General features: G+C 35.1%; 1 protein-coding gene across 3 annotated transcripts in view; it reads right to left on the reverse strand.

Annotated features, from left to right (window-relative positions):
- LOC138702845 (uncharacterized) overlaps positions 1–15,493 on the reverse strand; it is a 277,446-nt gene that overhangs the window by 15,460 nt on the left and 246,493 nt on the right. For 2 of the 3 annotated variants that reach the window (XM_069830190.1, XM_069830188.1), the window contains exons 8-11: positions 11,645–11,902; positions 9,038–9,400; positions 5,357–5,566; positions 1,732–1,977 (exon numbers count right to left, since the gene is read on the reverse strand). In XM_069830190.1, coding sequence (XP_069686291.1) covers positions 1,732–1,977; positions 5,357–5,566; positions 9,038–9,400; positions 11,645–11,902 — 1,077 coding nt within the window. The remainder of the gene's footprint in view (positions 1–1,731; positions 1,978–5,356; positions 5,567–9,037; positions 9,401–11,644; positions 11,903–15,493) is intronic. The other variant, XM_069830191.1, reaches the window with a different exon arrangement.

The following is a 15,493-nucleotide window of genomic DNA, read 5'->3' on the forward strand; positions in this document are numbered from 1 at the left end:
GATTTTGGCTCTGCGATGTGCAGTTGTCGATGGTAGGGGTGGGGGTGTGTTGTTCCTATGGTGGGGGTTGGCTGTCTGTATGTTATGACGTATTATGATGTCAAACAATGTGTGTGTATTGAACTGTAGTTGCGTATTAAGTATGTAATGTGGGTGTGCTATTGTGTTCTTATATATTTCGTATTGTTCTAGGATATTTAACTGTAAACTTTTTGGTGTGATGTGTAAAATTTCCATATCTGTTTCTATATTATTGTAGTCATGATTATTGTCGATAATGTGATCTGCATAATTTGATGTAATGTAAGGTTTGGTTATAGCTTTAATATGTTCGTTGTATCTTGTATGAAAGGATCTTCTTCATCTGTATGGGGATTTAGCATGATTTTCTAGCAGAATTGAAAGTGCGAAAAACGCGAATTTAAAATTAAAGGCACTTTTTAAATATTAAAACAATGAAACAATTGTCTTTAGAGACAAATTGTCTTTAGAGACAATTATTAGGTACCCTTCACAAAACTGGCTTCATTTATACACCGACGGATCCTTGATCTCTAGAGAACAAGGTGCCGGTGCAGGTGTTATGTGCTGTCTCTTCTCACTTTATAGATCTCTTGGATATGGAACAACAAGTTTTGATGAAGAAATCGTTGCAATAAGTGAAAGTCTCAGGAATCTTCTATTTCACATCAATAAATTTAAGAATGCAGTTATATTGTCAGACTCCAAAGCAGCTATTCTATCAATAGTCTCTAAACACACACCTTCATCTCAAACAGCAAAAATAACTAAAATGCTCTCTCAATTAATATCACTCAATAAAAGAATTGTATTCCAATGTATACCATCCCATTGTGGAATCCTGGGAAACGAGAATGCGGATGCTTTAGCAAAGAAGGGCAGCACTGCTACTTACAGACCAGACAAATCTACGTATTCCTCTGTGAAAAGATTTATTAAATCTACATACTTAGACTTCAACAAACAAAATTTGATAACACAATCTCAAGGGAAAAAATGGAACTCTCTGCATCATAATCCACAGTTAATTCCCGATTTACCACGAAAATCGTCTGTAGTTGCATTTAGATTGGCAACAGGCCATGATTGTTTGGCCAAACACCTGCATAGAATTGGAATATATCAGTCCCCTAACTGCCCTAAGAAATGGATTCGGAACACCTCTAATCTATGCTTCAGTGGCTGATCATGATAATATCTTTGAAAAATATTGGAGTGGAAGAGGTCAAATGACTTTATTGTCAAATGCCTGGCATTAGAAAACAACAACAACAACATATTTTTTCTTTTCGGGATTTACTTCCAAACCTATCTCTTTACTTGTGTCAAGTAAAATTCTCGTGTTTTCCCTAATCGTTTGTGGATTTTCTCCTAAAATAGTCAAGTCATCCACATAGACAAGCAGCTGATGTAACCCGTTCAATTCTAAACCCTCTCTGTTATCCTGACTTTCCTAATGGCATATTCTAGAGCTGTCTCCTCTATCCACAACCTGAGGAAGTGCCATGCAGTGGTAATAGGAACCTACAATACATGAAGTAAATCTACACCTCTGCATATTTGTCTACTGTTTCTTCTCTATCATTTCACCAAAGAACTGCCATGTGTATTTTATATTTCATCAGTAATGGATAAATTCCACACCAGACAACTCTTGTTAATAAACCAGTACTCGAATTCCCCAAATAAATGCTAGTCTGGAATACTTACGCATGCAGAATCCATCTTGTGGGCCGGCCCAGATGCCGTTGGCTTCGCAGACTTTGCGGTACTGCCCGTGCACCTTGTAGCCATGGGGACAGCGCAGCTCGCAGACGGCACCTGCATGGTTCACTATCCTGCGGCGCCACCGTGCGCGCCAACGCTCTGGAGCCACCATGAAGGCTCGCCTCGTGCAGTGGAGGTAGCCGTATGATGGGGTGGGCAGTGGCGGACACACAATGTCCATCCTCTCCTCTGAAACATGGGAACGTGAATAAAGTACCTTCCAGTATAACAAGTAAAGCCCGAATTTTTATGTAATTAATAAAACACTTTATTTCTTCTTATTTACATGCCCATAAAATATAAACGCTTAGGAATTCGGGTACCTTGTTTAGCATACTGAGATTTAACGTTACATAATTTTGCACATTTGACATGAATTACAAATTTACATAGAAACTGTAAATGCTGGCTCTCAAATTGTGTCACTCAGTTTCTAGATTCTTCATTCTTGAATATACTCTTTTAACACTTATATCAGGGGCGGCTTTCGAAGAGGGGCTGCGGAGCTGCAGCACCCCCAGACATTTGTGGCTCTTGTCTCGTTTTTTATTATACTGTCTCTATTTAGCGACTCGAATTTAAAAAAAAAATTCGCTCTCGATGACATGGACGCAATCATTAGTGAAGTCACTTCCTCCCCTGGTGCTGCCAGAGCGAAACCAGAGACAAGGACTATAGAGTGAAGCCACTTCCTCCCCTGGAGCTGCCAGTCTCGTCTCGGATGCTTTGCGCGTTAGTTTTACCCCTCCCCCTGCTGCCTCTGACCGTGAATCCAGAGTTTCCAGGAGCTGCAAATTTTGCAGCAGTTTGTCAGTAGAGCGCAGTTTTAAATACATTTTCTTTAATGTTGTGAGTATAACAATTGCAACAATGTTTAATTCTGTGCAATATTTACAGTCTATTCAGTTCAGAACCTTAACAATTCAGGAGAAATGTGGAATTAAGTGCCCATCAGTTGAATCTCATAATGGAAAGAGCCGCTAAACAAAATACAAAGGCTCGCATATTTTTTGATAATTTATCCAGTATCCCTGCTTTCTTCTCTTGATCTCCATACAGTCTGTATTAGATTAATGTGTTTCAAAGACAATTCCATCAGCTGGGGCAACAAGATGGGTTTAAAATAAGAACAGTAAATGTTGTTCATGAGAAGAAGGAGCCATTGCTAGAATGTTTTCAAACCATAATGGAATCTGAAACATCTAACATCACAATAAATGAGGCAAGCGCCCTGGTGCGTACTCTTGAATATCCTGAATTCAATTTCTGGCTCAGTTATTTTTTTCATTTATTGATGTATCATGTATATATATTATACAACCAACTACAACATCGCCAGTTAGATATTTCTGAGGTTCAAATCTGCATATAAAAAATTAAATTATGGCTTATTTAACGACACTCGCAACTTTAGGGGTTATATCAGCGTCGCCGGTGTGCCGGAATTTTGTCCGCAGGATTCTTTTAAATGCCAGTAAATCTACTGACATGAGTCTGTCTCATTTAAACACAACTTGCAAGATAAGGCGCATGGAACTAATCTTTAAATAAAGTAAGTTGCTTGGTATATTATTGTATGCAGCCCCCCCTTAATTCAATACCCACGAGCCGCCACTGACTTATATAATCACTGATTTATGGTTGTGAAACTTTGACTCTCACTTTGAGAGAGGAACAGAGATTAAGAGTAAAAATTCATTCATGGCGCTACAGCCCATGAAGGGCCAAGACCGACCAGCCGGCTGCTGGCCTCATGTCCATATACTGAAGCAGAGATGGACGAACAGAGATTAAGGGTGTTTAAGAATAAGGTTCTTACGAAAATATTTGGGGCTAAAAGGGATGAAGTTACAGGAGAATGGAGAAAGTTACACAACGCAGAACTGCACGCATTGTATTCTTCACCTGACATAATTAAGAACATTAAATCCAGACGTTTGAAATGGCCAGGCCATGTAGCACGTATGGGCGAATCCAGAAATGCATATAGAGTGTTAATTGGGAGGACGGAGGGAAAAAGACCTTTGCGGAGGCCGAGACGTACATGGGAGGATAATATTAAAATGGATTTGAGGGAGGTGGGATATGATGATAGAGACTGGGTTAATCTTGCACAGGATAGAGACCGATGGTGGGCTTATGTGAGGGCGGCAATGAACCTGCGGGTTCCTAACTAATTGTTAAGTTATCGTTATCATCATCGTCATCATCATAATCATCATCATGAACTGCTTCATTTTAGACCATGTGATCTGTAATGATAATCTTAGAAAGATGGCCTTGATTCCTCCAACGATGTCTTGGAAGTGTCTCCCTTTCCATTGTTTGTACATGGTTCTTCCACTGTTGCTGATATTGTTGAAATTCTTTGGTTATACAAGGAACTTGTAGGCCTAATGTTTTTCGGATATCTATGTTTCTTTTATGGTCCAACTCCCAATAATGATCTTAAAAAACGCATCTGGGCTGCTTCAAGTTTCAGTGAATTTCGTTTATTTAATATGTTATCTAAATTTCGCTTCCATAACTGAGTGCTTTTTTTTTTTGACGTTATGTTGTATAGTCTTAACTTTGTACAGGTACCAACTGTCATCTGTTTTCCAAAGTCTTCCAATAACTCCATTCATTTTATTATATTTTTGTAATTTGACATCTAGATCAGTTTTATGTTCTGTAAACAAATTTCCTAAGTATGTAAATTCAGAAACTTGTTCTATTATTTCCCCATTTATTTGGATGTGATGCAACTATAATGAACACCGATCAAAATACCCCTCATTTCTCGTGAAAAACAACAACTGAATAGACTACAGTGGACTATAGTGGACTTTATGTTGTCAGCAAACAGCTGGCTACATTAAGAAGATTGAATATCCTCATTTATTTCAATTTTCACGCGTTGGATGTTAAATTATTTGAATAAATAATGACTTCACTGTGTTACCATTATAAATTTTGGTTCTATGTTGCCTGATTGACTAGTTTCGATGTTGTATGCATCATCCTTTTAGTTCCAGCGCTATCTTCCGATTGATTCTTGTGATAGGGTGTGTTCATGATTGTATCGAAAAGGATGTGTGTTCTGAAATTCAATTGAGTGTTGAGAATGTGTTGTGGGTATGTTTTTGTGTGTGTGTAAATTTCATACCATTGTTCTAGAGTGTCAAGTTTTTGGTTTATTGGCTGAATGTGTAGTATTTTCACGGCACATTACGAACTCTAACCATAACTACAGCAACATAGACACTGACATAAAAATACTACACAGTGCTGTTTAATTGTAGCGTCGTATTAAAAACTGGTGAACTATTGCTGGTATATGGTGTAATATACCTGACCAAAAATGTGTAACAAAATATGAAATAACAGAGCGGCGTAGTTGTGTAGTGCTCGAAATCAGAAACCAGCCAACTGATATGTGTAACATTTATATGACCAAATATTCAATCCATGTTTATATATAAGATATCGCAAATTTTTTTCTGCCCATTCAATGAAAAATTTATACAAGGGATGTGGCACAGAATTAGTTTTCAACGTCATCTTTCAAAGGAGGACGACTGCTCACCAATGCAAGTCCTCCCATCAGCCCCAAGGAAGAACCCACGACCACAAATGCAGCGGAAGCTGCCCCTGATGTTGACGCAGCCCTGCATGCAGCCACCATTTTGTACCGCACACTCGTCAATGTCCTTGCACTGCCCCTCGGCGGTGCGTACGTGACCTGGTGCACAAATGATGAGGCTCTTCGTCTGCTTTGAGTGTTTAACATCCATCGCTGCAAAAACAAACAATCTTATCTCAATATTTCTAATAGTAAATGAGGCAGAGTGAGTTAATCTAGTTCAGCAATAAATATTATTGGATAATGTTCTGATTGTTAAGGGGAGAGGATGGTATTTTTTTTAACTTTTTTCCTAATTGGTGTAAAATATTAATTTTTTGTATGTAGAGAGCTCATAGCTGTAGAAACTCAACCAAATATAAATATTTTGAAAAAAAGTTATTTGGGTGCCAAATTTGAAAAAAATATACCCAATGCAGGATTGTACTAAAACCGATATATCTTAACCGTTTTTAAAGATAGATTCAAACTTTTTTTTTCGATGTATTTGCAAAAGCATGTTCTACAAATTGTCTGTAACAGAATTTTGATATTAGTGCCTACGTTTGTAAAATAAACAATTAAAATTTAATAACAATTTTCTGATTTCCTTTCTTGCAAACAAACGGACGTATTTTTTAAATGAAATCAATTAACAAAATTCTGTTACAGAGAAACGTTTCCTAATAGTCTAAAGAATGTATGTTCTAAATTTCATGCATGTATCTTTAATAGTTCTGAAATTATATACATTTTTGTCTGGCAATGTAGCAAAAAAATGAAGTTACTGGAAACCGATAAAAGTAGGCGTGTGATTTAAAAATCCATAGCGCAGGAAGTTTAAAAATGACGTCTCAACATCCGATAAGGGCACAAATACCCACAAAATGTTATGCAATGCATTCCACACATATCAAAGACTATTTTAAAGAAAAAAAATTTTTTTTTTATTTAATTTACCGGAAACAACAATAAAAGTGGGCGAGTGATTTAAAAATCCATAATGCAGGAAGTTTAAAAATGGCGACTCAACATCCGATAAGGCCACAAATACCCACAAAATGTTATGCTATGCATTCCACACATATCACAGATTATTTTAAAGAAGAAAAAAATTTTTTTTTTTAATTTACTCATTTTTCACCAAAAAATACCATCCTCTCGCCTTAATGATGGAATATAAAAACAATTAACAAAAGACACATCTTTTCAGGAAGTTTGAATGCTTTGCAATTTACATTCTCAATCATCTGTGAATGTGGATATACTTAGAATTTCTTATTTGCCTATTTTCATTCATTACTGTCATATGGTATAATATTTTAAGGAAGATCTAGTCATTGTTCCATAATTTCTAAAATTCAAAAGAAAGCTATAAGAATTATGTTGAATCTCCCGAGCAACACAAGTTGTAGGTCTTATTTTAAACTTTTGAACATTCTTACTTTACCATGTATTTACATACTGGTATATGAGATTTTGGTTCATGTCCACAAACAACTCTATAATTTTCTCAGAAAGGAACACGAACACCAGCATGGCATAATGAATAAATCTAATTTGCATGTCAACGGACATAAAAGTACTCTCTTTGAAGAAAGTTTTTATCATAATTGTAACCTTCTTTTTAATAAACTGACATACACTATTAAAAAATTAACTGCAACTATTAAATTCAAGAAAGAATTAAAGAAATTTCTTATCGATGATTTTTATTCAGTATATGAATATCTTCAATGTTAATAGATATGGTAACAGTAGTCTTAGATTTATTGTGATCTGGGGTAAAGATTTCTTAACTTTTTCCTGAATATACTCGTACCATATATATATATATATATATATATATATCTAGTGAACCGCAAGTAATGTTTCATTTCAGGGGGTTATTCTTTGAGATATTTCAAAGAAAAGGGTTTAATACAATTTTGCTCGTTTTTCCTTTCTTTTCCAGAAAAAATTGTTTTATATTAAACATTTCATAGCATTAATAATTGAGGAGAAAAATTCGCTCCAGCACCGGGGATCGAACCCGGGTCCTTGGTTCTACGTACCAAGCGCTCTGACCACTGAGCTACGCCAAATTCAATCCACAGCACCGGATCGAATCTTCCTCCTTCAGTGTTTCCCTTTGTGGCCTGACTCCAAGTTAGGCATATATGTTGACGTATATTATGTCCAGTGTCAACTAGGAGTGCACATTAATTGTCAACATTACAGAGATTATTCTGTAGGACAAATTAATAAATCCGTAATATTTCATAGCATGTTTTGAGAAAGCTATTGATTTGATTCCCAATATATTCAGTAAGTTTAAGGGAGCAGTGTATTATGATAATAAATGATTGAAAGAATTTTAGTTTTATCCTTTAAATGTGCAGAAATTTGATCCGAACAAATGTAACATTTTAAATTCCTTTTCAGAACGAAAAGTTACATTTGTTCGGATCAAATTTCTGCACATTTAAAAGACAAAACTAAAATTCTTTCAATCATTTATTATCATAATGCACTGCTCTCTTAAACTGACTGAGCACATTGGGAATCAAATCAATGGCTTTCACAAAACATGCAATGAAATGTTTTACTTAAAACAATTGTATTAAGCTTTTATTGTTTGAAATATCTCAAAGAATAACCACTAAAATTAATGACAATACTTATGGTTTATTCTGTATAAGCAAATCATGATAAGTATTTTATTGGCCTTAAAAATTTAACGTCTACCATTGAATTCAAACTCACGAACCACAGATGGTATGTGTGTATTAGTATGTATTTATTCACAATGCAATGGGTATATAACCGGTGGCAGTGGTAACTAATTACACTCAAATAAAGACAATAATAAACACAATTAATAAAAATACAATTAATAATAATACTAATAATTAATACTAGCAATAATAATAATAATAATAATAATAATAATAATAATAATAATAATAATAATAATAATAATAATAATAATAATAATAATAATAACAACAGGGAATATCCTAAATTAAATGAAGCACGATCAGTTAAAATAACATTTAAAGTAAATCTAATTTGTATCTTAAATCTAAGTTCGAACTAAAACCCACGAGTATGATATGTTCATATCTGCACAAGTACCTTTCAACACTACACTCATTTCGCTGTCAACTCACTCACTGCACTGGAACTACGACACATTTCACTGATCCTATCCTGATTTCACTAACACTTCAAAAACATTTCACTGTTCAAATACTTTGTATTGCCACTATAAACTATAAAGCTTCACTGACAGGAACACGTTTCACTTACTCAACACACTTCACTGACACAACATAATTCTTCACTGATAGAACACTTCAATAACAAAATATCAATTACACCCTTTAAATACTGTGTATAATTATCGTCTATTAGTAAAGTCCTTAAGCCTATTTTTAAATACATTTTTGGTTGTTGGTAAAGCCTTTAGTAAGTCTGCAGGTATGGTATGCTTGGTAACTTGGTAATTATTAGATCACCTACGAGAAGGAGGGACACAACATTAATAATAATAATAATAATAATAATAATAATAATAATAATAATAATAATAATAATAATACGACTTCTTAATCTAATATCTATAGTATAATCCCAAGATCTGGATTTTGTAGCTTTACATACGTTTGCAAGTTTTCCAGTCGGTGCCGAGCATGTAACCGGGTGGACAGCGGCAGTTAGAGCTCCCCAACGTGTTGTGACAGGTGTGGGAGCACCCTCCGTTGCCCGTGGCACACTCGTCTATATCCCTGCAGCTTCCAAAGGGTCCCACTTCAAAGCCAGGCAAGCACTCCACAGGGGTAGAGACTGTGGTGGTTGGAAGCTCTGTTGTGAAATGCACTGTGGGGTCTTCCGTGGTGGTGGGGGGGAAGTCATCTGGGGCCTGGTCTCTCAGGTCCACGCAATGGTACGATCCCACTGTGTTTACACAACCAATAGAACAGTGCTCCTCTTCCTGAAGTTCGGGATCTGCACATTCATCAATGTCTGCAAACAAAGACATGTATTCTTCAAGACACACTATATAATATAATAATAATAACTGCCCCCCATTGGAGGTAGCCCAGAAGGACTCAGTATACTCTCCTACATGAATTTTACAATATTAAATGTTTACATAAATTTTGTAGAAAGAAAATTAAAATAAACATATATGAATTATAAAGTGAAGAAAAGAAAAAAAAAATTAAACAGAGTGAATATGATGACTCAGAATTTGGCAAGAGCGTTTCAAAACTGAAGTTATGATGTCAGCAGTAAGTGTCTTTGGTAGTTCAAAAGTATTCCTGAAGCTTTCAAAGAACTTGGGAATCACACCACGAGCTCCAATAAGAAGACCAATCACCTCAATGTCTTCAAGCTGGTATTTTGTTTTGAAGTAATCAACTGTTGGCAGATAAATGTTGATCTTTTCTTTAAGAGTCTTTATTTCCTATACTTTCTGAATTCACCCACATCTGTTGAGCATGTTGCTACTGGTAACAGGAATATTCATTCACCACCATCAACTAATATCGTAATAGTTGATTAAGTAACTCTCTAGAAAATAAAATATACACAGTGTTCCGCTTAAAGGGATCGAGAAATAAATGCTCACCATTTAAAATCAGATGAAGAAATTGTTGTGATTTACATCTGACAAGATGAAGAAACTGTCCAAGTTTATGCAGCAATGGTTTAAGAAGAGAAGAATCTGATCCCATAATAAGTAACTGAATATTGTGACATTGGTCACGTACGTCAATTATTATCACTTACACAAAGTGAGGCAAAAATATCTCCCCATTTTCAACTGCACATAAAATGGAAAATATTGAAGTAAAATATCAAGCAGTAATATAAATTTATTCCTTACGGCAGCGTTTCTCAAACTATGGTCCGCGAACCCCCTCTGGTCCTCGAGGTCTGCCCTTGTGGTCCTTCAAAAAAGGCAGAAGAAAAAATAGAATTCATACGAATTGCGTATCACACTATAGCTGAAAATCTCTGAGTTTGTAAATGATAGCCTAAATGGCAGTCGCCTTTCACTTTTTCTTCCAGTACTGACATTTTGTGAAATTTATTACCTTATTCGTTTACCGACTTCCCACTTTACTCTCAACAACAAAAGAGAGATTTAAAGCACTATGAAAGTGACGTTTCTGGCCATCTTTTTCCTGCACATCTGGTGTCGCGCCTGTAACCCAGCCAGGGATCACCTGAATTTATAACAGAGGACCGAATCTTTTCATGTATTTATGACTTTCTTAACAGTTTTGCCGACACCCAGTCTGCAAATTGAAGTGGTCACGGACTGTATGTCGTACACCAATAATACAACTCTGAGGTCACAATTTTAAACTTATTTTCCAAGTAAATATGTCGAATTTCCATGGGTTCGTGATCACTTTCATTGCGATATTGAAACTAACAAACTTTCACTGAGTGAAAGAGAACAGTTAATTGAACTCTTGAATGATACCGGACTTAAAATGAAATTCGAAGCGGAAGGTATTGTTAATTTCTGGACCTCATCACAAGTGAAAAGAGAATACAGTGAACTGTACAATGGTGCTTTAGAGATTATAATTCAGTTTGTTTCTACGTATCTGTATGAGAAAGTGTTTTCATCACTAACACTAATAAAAACAAAGTAGGCTACCGAAGTCGACTTGATGTATGTGACGATCTCCGACTTAAGCTACCAGCATACGTCCAATTATAGAACAACTGTGCAAGAATCGGCAGGCTCATCTATCTCATTAATGTGAGTACCAACATTTATTTATTTATTTTTTAGTTAATAAGTTAAAGATTATCCAAACTCTAATATCCTTGAATTATTAAAGAAACAAAAATGAATTTTCTTATATTAACATTAGCTTAATTAGTTAATACTAATATAAAATTAATAAGGAATAAATTTATATTACTGTTTGATATTTGACTTCAATATTTTCCATTTCATGTGCAGTTGAAAATGGGGAGATATTTCTGCCTCACCTTATATTTCTCGTATTCATTTATCCTCTCAAATATATAAAATAGCAAACTGGTATTAGCTAATGAAAGCTGTTTCTTCAAGTAATTAATTCCATAAGTTGCTTTTTTTTAACATTTTTGCTATAAATACAAAACATTAATGCTACAATTTCACACCTCATCCCATCAGTCAATTATAAACCATTAAGTCGGTCCTCTAGAGGACAAAGTGACGTCCTCGCTGTGTGACAAATTGCGATCTGGTCTTACCGTGGCAGGTCTTCCAGTCGGTGCCCAGCATGAAGCCAGGAGGGCAGAGGCAGAAGGCCCGTCCCAGCGTGTTGAGGCAAGTGTGGGAGCAGCCTGCATTGCTGCGCGCACACTCGTCCAAGTCCTCGCACGTGTGGTTGTCGCCGGCAAGCCGTGTGCCCGTGATGCCCTCACAGCTGCATGCATAGCTGCCTGGGAGGTTACGGCACGAGTCCTGGCAGGGGCCGTGACCATTCCGCAGCAGACACTCATTTATGTCTGCAGCATTCCAAACCATGCACATACAGCCTACTTTCCTCCAGAATACTGACAACTGATGACGGCTACCATGTAATACCTTCTTGTGAGTGGTTGCCACTTGCTAAGGTTTCTCCAGGAGTTGAATGTATTGTCAATCTCTCAGATTCTTTACGAATTTAGTACAGTGAAACCTCGGTAAAACGCTCTTCGAGGGACTGCATAAAAATAGCGTATTAAACCGGACCACGTATTAGCGAGAGTGAGTCATTTTTGGATTTTTTAAATTTTAACACTAAGATATGAATCAGCATAAACACTTGTTGAAGAAATTTAAGGATTAAATACTGTAATTATGCAGAATAAAAAGTTATTTTATTTTCTTTCCTTTGGAAAAATGTCAGAACAAATACACTATCTTATCAATTAAAATACCGTCCGATTATTAAAGAGTCCTCTGAAGTTAAGTATTTAGGAATAATTTTCGATAATCATTTAAAATGGAACCAACACATTAATTACCTTTGTAATAAATTACGTAAAATAGTATATTATTTTGTTTTACTGAGGAATTACTTGTCAATAAGTTTATTACGCACAATATATTCAACTTTATTTCAATCGGTAATTATGTATGGAATTATAGGTTGGGGTAGCTCATTTAAATCCAATTTTAATCCACTTTATTTATTACAGAAGAAAATAATTAAAATATGCCTTCATAAACCTATTGATTTTCCATCTCAAAATTTGTTTTTAGACTTTAATGTACTTAATGTAAGACAAATTTATTACATTGTATTAATAAAATTCATACATAAAAATCGAAATAATTTTGAATTGTATTCTCATAGTTATGAAACAAAAGGTATGAATTCTTTAAGATTGTTTGAACCAAAATGCAACACTGTTACAGTATTTAATCATAGTAGTAATTTAGGCCCAAGAATATATAACAAATTTATATTTAAATATCCTAATCTTGTCAATTCTAATAGTTCTAGCATTAAATTTAAAAAGTTATGTATGGATTTTATAAAAATTGAAAAATTGTAAATTTAAATTTATATACCGGTACTATAATTGCATAGTAGACATAAGACAAATTGTATTATATACTTATTAATTTCAATTCAGGAATCCGCTCCTGAGCAGGAGTTCTACTCTTTCAGAGGCGAGCTAATGTTTTTCTGTATTATATTATATTTTATGTTACAATTATTAGCAAAATAATAAATAAATAAATAAATTAATTAATTAAAAAAGTAAAAAATTGTTTTCTGTCTTGCACTTGATCCAATACTATGAATAATTGCATTTTCCACACGATTTAAATCGGAAGTGACATCAGTAATTTAACTACTAGAAATGTAAATGAATCTACGAATCAAAGACAATGCGGCAAGGGCTTCGTTGCAAGAAGTATTTGGAATGTCTACCGCTTTCACTTCCTCTTCCTCTAGTCTCACTGACAATGTGATTTAAAACTGCCAGCAAGAAGGACAGGCTTTGAATACAGTAGTCTGCTCAAGAGTCAAATTCCATTCTATTGTATTCACCAAAAAGATTTCAGCAGATGAAAGAGTGTATTAAACAGGATAATGAGCGTATTAAGCAATAAATTTACATGGTTTTATATAGGGATGTCAAGGGACTGGACGAAAAGATAGCGTAACAAATGGGCGTGTATTATCGAGGTTTCACTGTATATCTGTTCTATTTTAAGTTCAATTAAGTAACCGAATTCAATCAAAACATAAAAAAATAACAAAACTGAAAAAAGAGATACCGGTATTGGATGAGAGGAAAAAAGAAATGAAATGGAAAACTCTAAAAAATGATAAATCAGTGATAATGGAGAAGGAGGCAATGGTAATAATGGTGTTCCATCTTATTGGTTATTTTACGACGCTTTATCAACTGCTATGATTATCTAGCATCTGTATGAGATGAAGGTGATAATGCCTGAGGGAAAAAGTCCTTTGGGGAGGCCGAAGCGTAGATGGGAGGATACTATTAAAATGGATTTGAGGGAGGTGGAATATGATGCTAGGGACTGGATTAATCTTGCTCAGGATAGGGACCGATGGTGGGCTTAAGGACAGGTGTATGACTAAAGAAGAGATTTTCTGCAAACCATTGTATCTGTGCAAATCATATTTGAGTCTGATATGAACTACTGTACAAACATTGCGTTTACCAACAAGTATATCTCTGTGTTTAAATACTTTGCACCAGTCTATGTCTGTACATGTGCTTGTGCAGAGTAAAAATCAAATCTTTAGGTCGTGGCTTATGATTTCTCTGTTTTGTCTCTGTACATACCAATGTACCATTATTCGAAGAATTTTCTTTCTCAATGTAAATTCTTTGTGACTCTTAGTTTATTTACCATGGAATAAAAATTTATATGATGGAATAGAATGCAAATACATACAGAACAGTCTTGAATAGTTTACTACTGACAAGAAACAAGGAAATCTTAAAATCTTATTGCAACGTATGTAGAATTGTTTTTCTCGAAAATGGCACCTTAATAAAAGATGTTGAGAATTTTGGTAACTGCACAAATATAAATAGAAGTGTTGCGCTATTCAGATTTATATTATTAATGTTGTTGTTTTCTAATGCCAGGCGTTTGACAATAAAGTCATTTGACCTCTTGCACTCCAATATTTTTCAAAGATATTATCATGGTCAGCCACTGAAGCACAGATTTTGAGGTGTTCCGAATCCATTTCTTGGTTTGAGTTGCACAATGGGCAGTTAGGGGACTGATATATTCCAATTCTATGCAGGTTTGGCCAAACAATCATGGCCTGTTGCCAATCTAAATGCAGCTACAGACGATTTTCGTGGTAAATCGGGAATTAACTGTGGATTATGATGCAGAGAGTTCCATTTTTTCCCTTGGGATTGTGTTATCAAATTTTTTTTGTTGAAGTCTAAGTATGTAGATTTAATAAATCTTTTCACAGAGTAATACGTAGATTTAGTAACAGGTCTGTAAGTAGCAGTGCTGCCCTTCTTTGCTAAAGCATCTGCATTCTCGTTTCCCAGGATTCCACAATGGGATGGTATCCATTGGAATACAATTCTTTTATTGAGTGATATTAATTGAGAGAGCATTTTAGTTATTTCTGCTGTTTGAGATGAAGGTGTGTGTTTAGAGACGATTGATAGAATAGCTGCTTTGGAGTCTGACAATATAACTGCATTCTTAAATTTATCGATGTGGCATAGAAGATTCCTGAGACTTTCACTTATTGCAATGATTTCTCCATCAAAATTTGTTATTCCATATCCAAGAGATCTATGAAGTGAGAAGAGACAGCATTTCTGGAGATCATTGTTTAAAGTATTTTTTTCACATGGAAGGCAAATGGGCTAAAAATTCATGATGTGACAGTATGCATCACCTGCATTTGAACCTACAGAATGAACAAAACTTAGCTAGAATAACTCTTCTCGGGTTCTAAGAATTAAAATTAAATTAAAAGTGTTTCCATCTTTCTGAATCGCCCTGTATATCAAATGCCGGGAAAGCCTCAAGTCATACAAAACTTAGCTATACCACTACATGGCAATCTTTCTATGGGTGGATGCACTGCT

The sequence above is a fragment of the Periplaneta americana genome, chromosome 7 (genome assembly GCF_040183065.1).
Source record: "Periplaneta americana isolate PAMFEO1 chromosome 7, P.americana_PAMFEO1_priV1, whole genome shotgun sequence".
Taxonomy (NCBI): Eukaryota; Metazoa; Arthropoda; class Insecta; order Blattodea; family Blattidae; genus Periplaneta; species Periplaneta americana.